This window comes from Macadamia integrifolia, unplaced genomic scaffold (assembly GCF_013358625.1).
Source record: "Macadamia integrifolia cultivar HAES 741 unplaced genomic scaffold, SCU_Mint_v3 scaffold_19A, whole genome shotgun sequence".
In the NCBI taxonomy this organism is placed as follows: domain Eukaryota; kingdom Viridiplantae; phylum Streptophyta; class Magnoliopsida; order Proteales; family Proteaceae; genus Macadamia; species Macadamia integrifolia.
Window position 1 is genome coordinate 198394 of NW_024870640.1, and position 16860 is coordinate 215253.

At 39.3% G+C, this 16860-nt stretch overlaps 2 protein-coding genes across 2 annotated transcripts in view; both read right to left on the reverse strand.

Moving 5' to 3' along the window:
• LOC122071277 (PHD finger protein ALFIN-LIKE 2-like) overlaps window positions 1-4904 on the reverse strand; it is an 18624-nt gene extending 13720 nt beyond the window's left edge. Inside the window, exons 1-3 of the mRNA XM_042635604.1 lie at window positions 4607-4904; window positions 4489-4521; window positions 4049-4271 (exon numbers count right to left, since the gene is read on the reverse strand). Of these exons, the coding sequence (XP_042491538.1) occupies window positions 4049-4271; window positions 4489-4521; window positions 4607-4706 (356 nt within the window). The 5' untranslated portion in view covers window positions 4707-4904. The remainder of the gene's footprint in view (window positions 1-4048; window positions 4272-4488; window positions 4522-4606) is intronic.
• A 3388-nt stretch (window positions 4905-8292) lies between these two features.
• Window positions 8293-15576, reverse strand: LOC122071287 (protein SMAX1-LIKE 6-like). The gene is made up of 3 exons (XM_042635614.1): window positions 13944-15576; window positions 11117-11255; window positions 8293-10368 (listed from the first exon to the last, which is right to left on the reverse strand). Exons 1-3 carry the CDS (start codon window positions 15140-15142, stop codon window positions 8443-8445), a joined length of 3264 nt encoding a protein of 1087 aa, XP_042491548.1. The 5' UTR covers window positions 15143-15576; the 3' UTR covers window positions 8293-8442.
• Between the last annotated feature and the right edge of the window lie 1284 nt (window positions 15577-16860).

Below are 16860 nucleotides of genomic sequence, written 5' to 3' on the forward strand. Positions count from 1 at the left end.
CCTTCTTGTGAGATAAGGATTTTCTCATTAGAGCAAAAATGAAATAATAGAAACAGAGTGGGGAAAACTTGGAAAGAGAATAATAATCAAACTTGCTTAATAGATTAAATTTAGACGCACTCTAGGCATCTTAGCACCCTTACACTTCAGTATGTTTGCACGCAACTCAGAAATATTATTCATTAATGAATGCAAAAATAAAGCTCAAGTAACCTTAAGAAAGACATTTCATGAGAAGGCTCCGACTTCACTTAGTTACCAAAGTTATATTGTGATAGCTTGTTGTGGACTTCATAACTATATTAAATCTGAACAAATAGCAGATGCACTTTTTCAACAATATGGGGAAGATGACTACTATGATCCTAATGAAGAGAGAGTCAGGGTAGTCAACGCTCACGGAGAACAAGAAGATGGTGATATTGCGAGTACTTCTACTACAATTCATCAGGGCAATCAACGTGTACAAGGAAGACAGATGAATGAGCTAAGGATACAAATTGCAAATCAGATGGCAGTAGATAAGGGTTACCCCCTGATTTGATTGTTTATGTAATAAAATTTCAAGACACCTATTTGCAGCTATGATTTTTTTTTTGTAATTCCTATAAACTTGAATAGTAGACTTTTGTTTTCTTATTAAGATAACTGTGGAAACTCTTTATGTTTATATTTTATTATTTCCTTTAAGTAATAGTATTTTAAAAGATAATTTCATAAACAAATTATTTCCTTATTTAAGTTAAATTTGACCATAATAGCATGTTTGTAATTATTGATTTCTTTTTTCAAAAGTGATTTTTCATTATTGTACTCTCCAGGAATAGAAGTGTTTGTCAAACGCTGTTTCTGTTCTTTTCCTGTTCTAAAGCCATTTCTGAAATAGTTTTACCAAACGTTGTTTCTATTCCGCCAGAGTGTCTTCACAGCATGGAATCGAAAAAGAACACTTCTGTAAAAGAACACTCTCCAGGAATAGAAGTGTTATCAAACGGCTCCTTGGTGTTTGATCCAATTGACTCCTTGCGGCGTGAAGTCCAGGAGGTCTACTTCAAGTATTATTCTCTTAAGTTTTTATATCTCTTTCAAGACTTATTAGGGCTGCAAAACCAGATATGTAATCTATCACTCTGTTGCCCAAAAAATTCTGCAAAACAGAGCATCCGCCCCTGCTGGAATGAACAGATCTGAGTATCCTATTAGTCCAGTTTTTTGATCGAAGGTTCCTCCCCATACCAGTGAGGATAGACCCAAACATTGGCTGATTCTGCTCAGCCATTAATGAGAAATCAGAAATCTTCAGATTTTCGTCTTTTAGTGAAATGAAGTTTCTATTTTTTGCATTCTGGTTCTGCTAGTATGAATAGTGTTTTCTGGACTGCTATTCTTAATATTCTGTTAACTTAAATCTGAACGGACTCCCATCTGTTCCTGGTTCAGTCCTAAGAATCATTGTTGGAATGGACTCTGCTGTTATCCTCTTGAGATCGATAACCTGTTGTACTGCTGAATATCTGTTCTGATTTCTGAAGACTGTTAGCACTTTAATAGCCTCTGGATTAGTTCTAAACTGCTACTGGTTTGTTTAATCCCTGTGTTGCTGTTCTGTGGGTTCGGTACTGTTTCTGGGTTGTCGCTGAAGTTAATTTCTGATATATGGTTGGGGTTAGTTTTGGTTGTTCTTTGTTTTAAAAGTTCCTACAGTTTTGGGTCTAATTGGGTGTTCAATTTAGTCCTACAATACTATTTCTGTAACAACATCAGTCTTATTTATTGACGAGGGAAACATACAGTCCCCAACGATTTGAATGAAGTTGATTACAGTTTTGCTTATGCAATTCCATTGTTCTGTGAGGGGCTGGAGGTGAGATGTTTCGGGCGAGAGACCCAACTATTCCCCTTTTCCCCCCTTCTTCTCTTCACCGCTTGATCTCCCTGATTTCCTCTGTTCTGGCTTCTGTTTTCACCCCAACCAAGACCTCTGTTTTGGAAGCTAATTACTCCCTGATATCTTTATTAAAGCCTTCCAACTAGTTTCTGTTATAGTTGCTGATCTGAGAAAACAAATCAGGACCTGCAATTCTGATTTTCTCCAAGAAGCTGCTGCGACTTCGACTCCATAGCTCTCAGCCCTCATCCATCAGTTTTGGGTCATCTTTGGAGGATCAATCCAGCACCCCAGGACCTACACTCAATTGGAGTTTGGAGGCCGTTTGACTTCTGGTTTGAGAGCGATCAGAAAGCTATCCAATTGTGCCCTAATTCAAAATTTGGGAAATGTCAGGAGCCAGCCATCAGTTTGATTTGAAATTCTGAGAACTGATTCTCTTTTACAAGAGCTCCATTTGATAATGTTTTGGTGCACTTCTATCGTCTAGGTTTGCCTATCTCTTCTGCTTGTTAAATCTGAGTTTAACTTCTATTCTTGTGACCTGCTGTAGCACTGACTTAGCAGGCTGGTTGATTACCTATTGGGCAGGGGTTATTTTTAACATGTGTTGAATGCCGTAGGGTGTTGTGAGAGTTGTTCCAACCTAGTGACATATACAGCAGAGTTCATATATATGCATTGTCATTAAGACTTAAAATCAGTAATTTGTTTAGACTGTTTGTGATCTTGCATTGGGTTAGGATATTTGTGCCCTAGCTTTAGTTCGTGCTACTGCTCTCAATGAACTGTTAGAAGTTACTGATTCCTGGAAAATAAGCTATGAAAGTTTAGGCTATAAGTAAAATAGAGTGTGTGTGTGTGTGTGTGTGTGTGTGTGTGTGTGTCTGTGGGAGAGAGAGAGAGAGAGAGAGATATGAGTCATAACATTCAGCAAACATAACCAGGTTCCTAAGTCTTAAGAAGTACGACCCACTAGCTCATGTTTTGAACCCTAGTTTATCTGCTTGACATGGTAATATGGTATACATGATCAAACACACAAACTATTCTTCAATTTATATGTTATAATATTCATTAAGGGGGCCATTTAACCATTTATATAATTTCCACTTTCAAACCAAATGGAATTTAAAAAATAAAAATTAGTTCCATGGTCAATGTGGAAGAGGGAGAGAGAAGCAGAGAGGAAACCTTCCTAATTGGCTTTAGAAGTGATAATAATAAATTCTTGCAAACCTCCTAAAGAATCCAACCAGTAAATAAACAGATAATTTCATTAACTGAAAGATAATACCGTTCAAATTAACCAAATTAATGGTGGATGTAGGTACCACATGCCAACAGAACCATAGGAAGAGCAGTGACAGGAGGTTGAACCTAATAACCTTTGACAAAATTATGCAGGAGGAAAAGATAATGCTAATGATCTTCACTGTAAGGCCTCAATACCAGACTGAAGGAATAACATACAATTCAAAGCTATAAATACAGTAAAGGAAAAAAAATAAAGAGAGAAGTGCTGAGTTAAAGGTTTGGCACAGCCTAGAACAGCACTTTTATAGTTATGTCACAGCAATCAACAAAACAACACAGTAGGCCTTTCAAATATAAAGGATTTGAAAATCTAAATTTGACATGGACAATTAATTAAAATGGATCTTTTACAGGCACTATTAGCTATTGCAAGAAGGCTTCACACAACATTGGAAATTCTTCTTGTACACCCAATAGTAAGTCAAACCACCAAATGGCATATGCAGGATACCATGATATCATACATACTCATTCCCATCTACAGTCGTCTAGTCTGAGGTGGTATTCCATTTAACTTACCACCAAAGCTACAAAATTACAGTCCTTAAAACACAAATCGGTTTAACACCATTTCAGAAAAATAGCTCTACCACTTATCATGCCTCTTAGGTTGCTCCAAAAATTAAATTCACCATGTCAACTATTACTGGGAATTAAGATCAAGCCACCTCAAATGGTAAACTAATTCACAGAATAAGCAAACTGATGCAACAAAACCAAGTTAGATGTTTTCAGAAAGCATGACATACTTGTGAATATCAAAGAACAAGCTACACCAACATAAACATCAGTAACAATCCACCACAATCATGGCGCAAGAACACATATATAAAAATCCTGTACCTTTCATTGCGATTCAAGCGGGCCCCAAAATAGAAAGCCACGGAGAGCAACCAAGAATCACTGTGCACAGCAACCAAAGAAAGCCAGTCTTTGCGGTTCATCCCATCTCTTGCGAAATTGATCCCTAACGCTGGCTCGGGCAACTCAGGCGGAACTTCCTCGGCGGGAAGAGTCACTTCCCAACTCTCATTCGGGTGTCCGTACAAACATAAATTTTCCTTCTCTGAACAATTTAGGAAAAATAAATAAAAGAAACATACCAAACGAACCTAAACTTTCCTCTTAATCTAATTAAGCTGACTTTAGAAAGAAGAAAGCAAATGGTAGCAGAACACAATCAAACCCTAACTTCACAAAGCAGAAAACAGAAATTTCCATGAGCGCTTCAATAATTTACATCGGTGAACAAAAAGTTTCGAAGAAATTAAAATTGAACGTACCTGGATCGCAGAGTGCGTAAAACTCGTCGACATCTAAGAGGAAAGGAAACAACAAAGATCAATAACAATTTAAAAAAAAAAAAAATCAAAGTTTAGAAAAGATTGCAGAGACGAGTACCGTAGGTTAAGGCTCGAACTATCCCAGCCCTTCGAGCACTGTAATCCTTGAAGATCTCTTCAACTGTACGAGGATTTGAAGTAATGGAAGCCATTTCCATGTCCCAGATGTCTCTGATCGATCCCTTTTGACAGTAAAGGTTAGAAAGGAAGCAGATCGATTGTCACGGAGATCAGAAAACGCTTCGATGAATTTGAGTTGAAGAGAGAGTAAGAAATACACGCGAGCATTGTTCGTGAGGTGTCGGGAGTCCTAGGTCCATCGTAAGTCTGGTTAGAGCAAAATAGCGAAGCGAAGGCGACGGGCCTTTTGTCTATCTATCTCTTGAACTTCTCTAATTTGCGCTGGGACGTAGGAACAACTCTCTGTTGACACGTGCAAACTCGCTGAAGGTGCCCTAGCCCGGTCCCACCATCGACATGTTTTAGGCCACCGGAACACCACTTTAACCGGTCAAAGCAAGTCAAATTGAATCTTCGCAAAGTCGGAAAACCGATTTGTGTCTCTGACTCGCTCTCTCCTCGAACCTGGTGAGAGTAGCGATGAGTCCAGCTTTTCAAATTTTACCTTCGGGGCAATTAATATCTTATATTTACTTTAACTCCCTTACCTTGAACTTCTTTTCCAATTCCCGCCATAAAAGCAAAGTTCCATCTTCCCTTCTCCCCTAGTATTGGAAATTCCCAAATTACCCTTTTCCCAAGTAAATCCATGGCTCCCTAACCAATTGCTCTCTCACCCATGTAGTGAATCAATCCTATGCCTGTCGCCCTTGTCTGTGGTCAACTCCCCACTCTCTCTCTACAACTCCTGTCCCACCTCTCATCCCACCAGCATCCTGTCTCCTTACCCATTTCCTCTTTATGTTTCTCCATTTGTGATATACATGTTGCAATAGTTGTTGCTGCCGCTTCGAGGACACAAAATTTGGCAACCTTTGAGAGCCCAGCAATAAGCATGAGCATGCCTAGGACTAGAATTGATTATACTGCAATTCTTTCTACCATTTTTATTGTAGCGTCGCCCACTGAGGCACCCCAAATGGGCGGAGATAGTACATGTGGGGAGCAACAAACGGCCGTGAGCTGGGATAAACATGATAGACTTCGGGAACAAACAGCCTGAGAGCTCCAATCCATTCTTTAAGCCATTGGGCTCAAGTTTGGGTCCAACTTCCAAGTAAGGTCTATAGGTGGTAATAAGATAATCTATAGCCAATTAGGGGGCCTTCTTATAATTCCGTTAAATTCTAAAGGCATTGATGAACTTTTCATATTTTATTTTGTGGGACCCAATGATGAAATGTTTTGTGTGGCTGTGAGCTCCTCCCTTACCCCTATGGACCTCCGCTTCTCTCTTTCTTTCCCTCACTAGCGATACCCTATTATGTCTAGATCTAATCCTTTCCACTGTTGGTACTATAGAATCCTATTGGGAAATTCACTATGCCACTTCCTGGAGAATGTCACAATGATAAGATTACTCTCTCTGTTTTACCAAATTATTCTCAAACCCCCTATCGTCAGTGACTGTTAAATGTGGAGTTAAAATGACCATTATACCCTTACCATTAAAAACTCCTATTTGAATAGGGATTTGTGATCTTAGAGTTCGAACATGGCCTCTCTCTCTCTCTCTCTCTCTCTCTCTCTCTCTCTCTCTCTCTCTCTCTCGTAACACATTATGGGAAGGGTGTCACTCTCTTTACGATACAACCAGTATCCTGTGGAGTGATCGAAACCTACTACAACAGTGTTATTATTTCTATTTATGAATTTGAAGTGTGATCTCATAAGGCCAACATCAAGTAAAGTCACTATGCCATCATCCCTACTTGCGGCACCGTTTCTGTTGGAGATTTTATACAGAGACTTTCATGTCATTAACTCCAAATCCAACCATCATCACTGGCCCATCTTTTGACTATTTAATACCCATCTGATGGCTGCATAAACAGGTTATGTGAGTTACTAATTCCTGATATTACTTTCTATTTTTGAAGCCCTGAATTATCTCCTCATCTGACCATCTGTTTTGGACATAGTTTGGAGGAGTCATTCAACTCCTAGTAACCACAGCTTAATAGGAAGATCAGTCCCACCCGAGTTCCTGCCTTTATAATTTTCTTACCAACTAAGTTTTGTATATTACTTGTTTCCTGTCCAGCCAATAAAGAAACAAACTTTCTCTTGAACTTTTTTCCCAATACTCTGTTCAACCTAGGAGAACTTCAGTCCGGAAACTAAAGCTGCAACTCCAACGATTACAACAAGCTCCAGTTGCAAAGTGCCGGTTGCTACCCTCAGAGAAGAAAAGCGGATTTACTCGCCGCGAGGTCTGGTGGATCGCCGCGAGGTCCTTTGAGTTGCCGCAAGGTCGCCATCCGTCCGTTGCTGATGTCGCTGCCTCTACGGCTACCGATACTACAATTGCCGGTGTTCCAACAACGGTGATTTGAGAGAGATAAATTAGGTCTTGGAATGGGGTTGAAAACCTATCGATTTGGGTAAAGAAATATCAACTTATGGTAAGGGTATTTTTGGTACTTCAAATTTAATGAGGGCATTTTAGTAGTAAAAAAAATGTATAGTTGCTGATGTCAGCAACTATAGTATATTCCTTAACAGTCACTGACGGTAGGGGGTCTGAGAATAATTTGGTGAAACAGAGGGAGTGGTCTTATCATTGTGGCATTCTCCAGGGGATGGCACGGTAAATTTCCCAATCTTATTTTGTTTTCTAGTTTCTCTACTACCAGGTTAGTACATTTATTTGAATCAACTTTTGATATGTTTATGGTATCCTGTTCTGGAAATATCTATCTTAGATTTCAGACTTTAAAACTTAAATCTATAGTTTTGTTCTCAGCAATACTTTAGACATATGTTTATGAATCTATTATCTTTCTGTTTCTGGTATATTCTGTTTCTTTGATCTGAAACATTGTTTTTTTCCTTAAACCAGATCCAAATCTCACCATTAATTTCCTATTCTGATTACTTGTCTGAATTGTTTTATTATTGCTAAACTCTGTTAATAGCCATGACATAAAACAGTACATCCTCGGACCTGTTTGTATCTAAAATCCTTCTTATCCCCCTATGGTCATCTCCTCTCACAGGGCTTTTTTATTCATTTTCTGTATCCTTCCTGACCACGTCCTGCGCACTGCCATTGGTGGAGCATGGGAGAGTCCTACACAGCAGCGTGGACACTCCCTCCCCAAGAAAAAAAAAACTTTTCAAATATCATTTTTTAATATTTGAGTCATTTTGTATTTGAGATTGCTGGAATTAGAGAATTTTGTTTATTAAAAAAAGGCAAAATTCCATGAATGGTAGCTGTACGGTTGTCATAGGCCCCAAAATTTGTTATGTGGTCTACTGAGGTCATTCCATCTATTTCCCAATCAGAATGACCAAATGAGTAGTCAACATGACAAAACCAGATGATGCTGTAGCCTGTGGACAGAGATTGCAATTGCACCTCAGTTGGGGACCTCAATTCTGAATGGCAAAATCTGATTTAGACTGCACCAGGCAAGTGTAGTCTCAGATTTCAATTCCCCAATCCTCTGGCAACTCTGAACAGGTTTTGCTTAATAGGGATCAATTGGATTCAACTACCTGAATATGAGAAATAAACAGCACAGGGAAGGGAGTATGAAAACTGCTGTGGGAGACATGGACTATAAGCATTCATACATTCTCTAATAGTGATAAATACAATATACAAACATAAACTGAAAAATCCCAATAAAACCATGGGATTAACAGGAAAAGCAAGACATTAAATGCTACAAGTAACCTTATTATACATCTGTAACTACACACACATCAATTCAGGATAATTTGCGCAGGAAGGCGAATTCCAGTTGCTTGCTCTTCCATTAAGAGCCCCTCACAGGAAACAAGTTTCAAAACAGACCTAACTAAGAAACTATACCTTTGGCGGGCCTCAGCAAAGCACCTTCCGAGAACATTGTTCACCCAGTCCTCTATTGCTTCATGCCTGTCCGATAACCATGCAGCAGCAAGTATCTGTTCCATGACTTCTGCATCAACCTCCAGCAGACCATTACACCCAATTGTCTTGCAGAAGCTCTTGTTGATCTCCTTCAATATTTTGTCAGCAAGGGCATCAAAATCAAAAGGCTTGAAAATGATCGTTTCATCCATTTGATCAAAAAAGTCTTCCAACCAAGCCTCTGAGTTCTCAGATACAGCTTCACTGTCATAGTTTCTGTTATCGGTATCATTTGCCTCCAACTCTTCAAAAGACAGATTCAAATCTAGATTTATAGTTAATGGTCTGTGGGCCCGTTTGGCTGTCTCCAAGGCTTCTTGCTGCATGGTGGGGTCACCAGAATCAATCAGTTTCCGCTTATTCACAAACAAGCCAGAGATGCCTTTCCTAGGAGTCACCAATACATTTGAACTATTGCTTTTGGAGGAATGATCACGAGCACCTCCAATAAAAATTTGCATTTGCCGGCATTGAGCTCCTAAAATTCTCTCCTCCGAGAAATTAAAGGGTTCCTTACCAGAAAAGAAGGTTTTCATACCCTTTGTAACTCTTGAGGCTGTCACAAAGATCACATTGTTTATGCCAATTTCTCTTCCATGTGAGTCTGAAAATTTACCAGTCCTAATAGCAGAGGACAAGCTATTTTGGGCTAGTATATCAACCTTCTCTACATTGTCAATGAAGACAACTGACAAGGGTTTCTTGCTCAACTCCCCAGCAATGTAATCAACAACTGTCTTCCCTCGGAACTTCACATCATAATTATTCATTTCATGACGATCAAGGATCATGTTTGGATGGCTGCTACAGTGGGAACTTAGATCCACACAGATAAGGTTTTCCTCACTGCCAAATATTATGTCTGCAAGGGCCAAGGCAGTTTTCTTCTTTGCAACTATATCAGGTCCAAGGAAATTGAACCATATATCTCCTTTCCGGTTTGCCCCACGACGTCTTTCACCTTCTGTTCTGCAGCGGACTATAGTTTGACTAATGGCATGTATAGCTTCATCTTGCCTGCCAACCTTGTCCATAAGACCTCTCCACACGTTCTTGAAATATGTTGGATCAAAATCACGGCTCAGATCAGGACCAGGGTAGGAGGGAGACTGGGCAGGAGGGTTTGAAATACTGCTGTTGTCCACATCAATCTCAGTAGGAGACCAACCAGAACAATCCTGCAGAAGTTCTTTAAGAGATAGACATGCTGGTTTTTTTGGCTCCTTAGATGTACATGCATAAAGTGATCCCAACCCTAAATCTGTCATCACAGAAGTTGCCGAAGAAGATGATGCATGACCATCTGGCATGTTTAAACTCGACGGAGTGCCTTCGGGGGAACAGACATCCTCCGCCTCAAGGTGTTCACTCTTTGAAGGTGTTACCTGTAGTGTGGAAAGGAAGTTCTCACTCTTGCATTTTGGAACCACTGAAATGGGCATGCTCAGTTCAGGCGTGGAAACCCTTTCCAAGTTCATAGACAAGGGAGGAATAACATCTTTACATCCACCTTCATTTAGGGAGGCATTTTTACTGTTGCCGTTGTGATCATCAAGTTTTTCTTTACCATCTACAACAAATGGAAAACCCTCGAAAGTTGGAAGACTCTGAGATCCAGCTTGATAAGCATTCTCATCAGCCTTTCCACAGCTCTGGTGAAGATGCAAGCATCTATCATTCCATTTTCTCTGCAGCCCCAAGATTTTGGAATTCAATATCAACCCATCATCTCCGGCCTGCACTGAAATGGTGGAACAAGTTTTTTACATTTTTTTTTTTTTCTGACAAGCTATTCCATGCAGTCACAGAAAGAGAACAATTGACAAACTATAAGGTATACTGCATAAAACTAGGTAATAATGCCCTTCAAATCCACAGGACCCAGAAAAAAGACTCTTGTTCTCAACAAGAAAAAATGAAGGCATGGTTTTAAGTATCAGTATCAGATTGTCCGTATTGCCTGATCCCAATCAGTGCCAGACAAGAACAATCAAAATGATCGAGAAAGATCCAGATCAGTATTGAACTGAAACAATTTTCTCTTCATGGTGATCTCAAAATCCCTGCCAGATCTGCCAACCGGCAGTAAAACAGACAGGCTATTGACTGTCATCATTACATGCATATTTTGGTTCTCATCAAGGCATCAAGTAAAACTACCGAACCCCACCCCCCAACCAAAAAAGAAAAAAGAAAAAAAGAAAAGAAAAGGAAAAGGTGAAAAATCTCAATCAGTCTCTGAGCGGGGAGGAAGAAAATAAGCAAAAAGGAAAATGATCCTGAGTATTACACCACCCCCCCCCCCCCAAAAAAAAATAAAGAAGAAGAAGAAGAAGAAGAAGAAAAGAAAGAAAGAAAAGAGGTTGCCTTTACATCACTTATACGATTATAACACTATGTACACACTAAGATATTTCCTCTTCGTTTCAGACAAAGCAGAACTAATCATAGGAACTCAGAGATAACTTCAACAAGGATACACACCTTTGCAATATCCAGTCCCTCATTTATGTTCAGTTCAGCTGTATGCAGCCGAGGTACAGATTGATATGTGCTGCTTAATGGTCCCTTCAGATGAGATGGTGTAGGAAAAAACCCACCAAATGGAACAAACGAATCCAAGCTGCAAGTATATCATAAGCATGAACTGTGAGATCCAATAACACAATACTCCAAAGTAAGTGAAACACATGGATCTAGATGTCAGAGAAGACGGTAAATTAACATGAAGCAGATCAAATTCCCAAGTTGCCATACCAGACAGAATCACAATTATGTCGCAATAGATCAGTGTATCCTATCTCCTACCCAACATATGTATTACAGATCTGCATAGCAGACATGTTAAATATTCCTTACTCAACACCAGGTTACCTTTGTCCAATGAATAGAAGTCTCCATCGAACAATATGAGAAGGTTTTGAGGCTCCCCTCAAATTCATTATTCTGAAGAAGTTTTCTAAACAAATGGCATCAGAACATCATCAAATTTTGTATCTCAAACAGTTGGTTTGTGCAAGAATCTTTTTCATGTCATTATTAGCTACACTATCAAATAAGTAACATAAAGTCCTCCATCCGACACCACTCATCTTCACAAACCCACAGTACTTTCCCAGACCCACCTTAAACCCAACCCCTTCCACAAAGTAGCTTCATTATCGGTTCTCCTTACTCACCTCATATGATAACATACACCTCCTTAGTCCCAACCACCATATTCTGCCCCCACCACTCTATTCCATGAAACCTAATCTTCCTTAGTAAGCTCCATACCATGTCCCCAAGAGTACCTTTTTCAGGTTCTCAAATCCCAAAGTGAACCCTCTTATTCACTTTAGACACCATATCTGTCTATATCTTACTGAATGATATTTCTTCTCTCTTCCCAGCTCCCAAAAAAAAAAATATATATATATATATATCTCTTTTGAGTTCTATTCAATCTCATAATGATGAAGAGTGGTCTTTTGAGCAGTAAAGTATATCAGAATAAAAACAAGTAGACTTTCATCAAACTTCTTTTACCCCCTACCCCCTCCCCCTCCCCCTCCCCCTCCCCACCCCCACCAAAATTAAAAAAATTGAGAGAAGCCAGGTAATTTGACCAAAAAAAAAAAAAATTCAGAAGCTGACCTATAATTAATAATAGATCTACTGAACTTGTATATCTCAACAAAATAAAATCATTAACTAAAGTAAATCAGCAATTAGAGGGTCACAAAATCATAAAAGTGCAACATATAAACATGCATATGCTTTTTATTAACTTCAGATAAAAATATAATACCTTTAATTACTTCTAATAAATATAGGATAGAAGTAGGGTAACTGCCACTCTGCTGGGCCTAGTCCAGCAAGAGCCAAATTTTGAAACCACAGGATGATTTGGGCTCATCTGAGCCATGAACCATTCGATCAATAGGGAGCTCCATGGATTGGCCACAAGTTAAATTTGGTTTTACAACTAAAACATATGGCTCACCATATTTTGGATTTTCTAGTTAACCATCTCGTCCATTTCTTAACTTTTCAACATTTTCTTTCTATATACTTTATTTGGGACGCAGACAAACTATATTAGGCTAAGGTAGAGGGAAAAATCCAAGCCACATGGCAGTTATAAGCAGCCTGTTATTCCTCCACCTCCCCACATACAAATACAATAATTAAAGTGCAAAAGAATTTTTAAAAAGTATAAATATTTCAAACATTAAACCAGATATAGTATAGCTATTCGTACACATACACACAAATGGAGACTTCTATAAATTCGAATCAGAGCATACTTAGTAAATTAGGGTCAGAAACACAAGTAGGAAATGCTCTGGTAATAATCTGATTTTTGACGAAAAATTGGCATACATATAATATCAATATATTTATATTTCATAGTAGACATCATTAATAGAAGTTAGATATAACAACAGGAACTAAATGATAAACATGGAAAAAATACAGAATAAAATATATAAAGTATGTGAATAACGCAATCAAGGTGTAAAAAATACAAATTTACTAATGATGATCATGAGTGTCTAAAGTCAAACTTAGAATTCCATGTTTACCTAATACTTTATGGTATAATTAAGGTTTACCAAATGTGTGTGTAATATTTTAAGCTTACCATTACCACCAAAACCAAAATTCCAGAACTTGCCTGCTATCATATAGGAAGACAAGAAAGGGAGATACTATTCCAGCGACAAACCTATCCAGTGAGTTAAACTTGCAAAACTATGACAAGAAACAGATACATGAATAAATAATTGAACAAACATTGTAAATTTATGGTTTTTGCATCTGACATCTCCAGATTGGAACAAATGTTATTTACCCCTATACATGTGCATCAAAAGAACAGATATAACAAAATATCTATTTGTGACCTACAAGGTGGGATCCTAAGATTTCAATTCCAAGAAAAGGTCTTTCTCAGCAAAGTGTAAAACTGAGGACGACATAAGATGGTACCATTCCAGAAAACCAATGGCGTAAGGTGAGGAGTATTCTGACATAATCCTGACACAATCACAACATTAAGATGACAGGTACAGATAAGGGCAAACCACAAACTAGTCAGTAGACTCAGTACTAGCAAATAAGTTCAAACTGGATGCCAAAATAGCCCCCCTCTCCATTATAAAATATGAAATCTCTAAAGTCTGAATAAGTAAACTAAAAATTTTAAACGCGTACATACATGAGATGTAACTGAAAACTCGAACTGTATGCTGTAAATACAATAGCTTTGTTGAGGCTATCAAGAAAGAAAGGCCAAGACAAGGAGAAAACGACATAAGCCACCCACCTGTTGGGTCTAGAGTAGAGTCCTCCCATGGAACCGATGGAAGGTTTGAGAGAGGTGATTGGCAGGAGTTGCAAATCCCAATCTTTCTCTATAGAAGGGAACCTTCTTAGGAACTTCAGATATATCTCATAACTTGCTGCTTCCGCGATCAACCACAAGTGCCCATGGTGAAGCTCCAGCAGCTTTGTCAATTGGGAAACTACGTAATTCACGGCATCAATCGAGCCGTCAGTAATGAATCTTTCCAAGTCTCCAATGTTAACAACCACGCCCGACCCAGAACAACTCTCTACTGAATGAGCCAAGTCCTCAAACCTCAAACCCAGAGAATCCTCACTCCCAATGGCAGAAAATAACTCTGAAAGCTCCTTCTCAATACAAATGAAGCTCAATCTAGGTAATTCAGCAGGCAAAACACCTGCTTTTCCTCTCTGTACACATTCTGCGAAACTCCGAACCGTATCGTGAGCGAAAACACCCACAAGCAATGGATTTCTCCCAGTCTTCTTCGCAAGAATCTCACCTATCCTCGTGCAATTATCATCTACTCCCGAATGCCCAGAAAACCCAGCGAAACCCGGGAACGGAAAACTGAAACTCCGTCGACCAGGCTCAGAATCTCCACCAGTTAAATTGCATAAGAAGATTGGGGGGCACCGACGAGGATGACGAATGAGCGGCAGTGGTGGGCGAACAATCGCTAACTTGATATCGCAGCTAAGAAAGCCCGCTTCCGCAAACACCTTACTAACAACAGGGTCATCGAGAATTGACAATGTCAACTGCCGAAGCTCAACTTTGACACACGAAAGCGAAGTGTGTTGCTGCTGCTGTTGCTGATGGAAGTGGAAGCTTTCGGGGTGCCGCCTTTGATTCGCTTGAGAGCGTCTGATGGCAGCCATGAGAGAGTTGGATATGGGAGGCTCATCAAGGGCCTGAGACGAAGGGAGACGATCGAGTGCAACACCGAAGTAGAGCTCGAGAGCTTTAAACTGAAGGCGAGGAGAATAAGAGGAACTGCGAGCACGCGTGCATGCCTCGCGCAGCGACGAGGAGGGCAGCGCGAGGAAAGCCGAGACGGCATGTAAAGAGGTGGTTTGAGCATGGCCGCGGCGGCGAGCGACGCCAACGGCCTCGTCGAGCGCGCACGCGGCCTCGGATGTTAAGCATTGCCTAGCGGCACTAACCGGCGTTCGCATCGCCGGCGATCATAAATATAAGAGGAAATTAACAAATCAAACTCAATCCACTCAACGCCACCAAACCAAATAAAAAATTCCAGTGGAGTAGACTTCATCACCTTTTAATTATTTAAGTAGCTGAGACTCCTTGTCGCTGTTTGCTCTCCAAAAAGGCATTGGTGCTTCGTGGGTCCCTTCTTTCTCTCTTTGAGACCGTTGAACAAACACATGGTGAGCACAGATTCTCACTCCCACAAACTCTCTCTCTCCCTCTCCCTCTCTCTCGGTCATACGACTCATACCCTCATAGGTGCGCGCACGGAGCATCGTGAGATGCCGTGCCCACTTATGCCGATGGGTCCAACCATCAATTCACATCAGTTATTCCAATGGGTCTATTCTATCTGCCTCTCTCTCTTTAAGAAAAAAGAAAGAGAAATGGTGGAATGAAGAATAAGGCCTCCCACCCACACCCACCACCACCACCACCCACACCCACCACAAACGACACAGAAACCTTCGATCTTCAGTCTTCAAAAGAGTTTGTAAAAAATAAATTAAAAAATATTCACCATCAAACAGGGCTTTGATGAGTTTGATCCTCCTCCCAACTCACATATGGTTCAGGGGAGAAAAGTGTTTGATAGATGCATTTTTTTGTCCAGTCTCACAATCTGAATGTTTCTTTCACCTACTTTTGCGCTTGAAAGAATAGAAAACTCAACAGTCCATGAGAACCAACCAATGGATACCCACAAGCAAAACCCAAAAGCTAAAATCCCTGAGACGTAGGTGTTTGAAAAGAGGGTGCAGAATAGGAATTTGCAGAGAAGGAGAGAGAGAGAGAGAGAGAGAGAGAGAGACAGATTTGTCATCAAATGAGAAAAAGTTGAAGCAAAGGGAGGTTGGGTTCTTCTATCATCAGTGTCTGCGTGCGTGGGAATAGAGCAAAGGCAAAGGGACATACCTCCAAAAAGCTAATTAGTCATGACAGCTTCCTTTGGACACATGCGTGTATTCCCCACTTGCACTGTAGTAAAGGAAAGAAAGGCCCTCTCCTATTGCGTGAGGTGGATGATTACTCTCTCACCTCCTTTTCTGATGTGGAAGGGTGATAATGACTTAAAATTACTGTTCATCTAAATCGACATTTTTCACAAATTTTACAATCTGAAGCCCCTATTTTCATATTTGTCATTTTTTGCCTCAATTTGAAATTTACTTTTCGAAAGAAAATAAGCCTCTTAAAATTTTGAATCGCGAATTGTATCCCTATAAAAGAAAGGTATGTTGAGAAAAAGACTTAATCGTTGGAATCTTTGGTGCAGAGTCTATAAATTATACATTCTTTAATTCAATCATATCAATTTTCTTCGATTTTGACTCTATTTCAAGGATATATTTTTTTTTTTTTGACAAATTTTATGAACTAGCTATTCGGCTCACCTATTTATAACATTCAACAAGTTTGATGGGGTCTCAAATTTTATAGATTCAAAGGTTTTCTCATTCATATGTTAAGTTTCACTTAATTGGATTTGTTTAGGTGGTAAAACAAAGATTAAAAAAATTATAGAATTAATTAAGATTATTTTCATTTATTTTTGAATTTTTGGTTCAATATATTAAATTTTATAAAAATTTGTTTTTTTTTTAGTAAAAATGTGTTTTAGGGATGATAAGAACAATGTGTATTTAGGAACTAAACTTTTGCATCCTAGGTCTAAGTCGATTGA

What these genes read in the sequence shown, in the direction of transcription:
- LOC122071287 (XM_042635614.1), bottom strand. Translation starts at nt 15,142, where the DNA reads ATGCGAACGCCGGTTAGTGCCGCTAGGCAATGCTTAACATCCGAGGCC. An exon ending in CTCTACTCTAGACCCAACAG is followed by an intron (nt 11,256 to 13,943) that starts GTGGGTGGCTTA and finishes ATATACTTGCAG; the next exon opens with CTTGGATTCGTTTGTTCCAT. An exon ending in AGGGACTGGATATTGCAAAG is followed by an intron (nt 10,369 to 11,116) that starts GTGTGTATCCTT and finishes ATTTCAGTGCAG; the next exon opens with GCCGGAGATGATGGGTTGAT.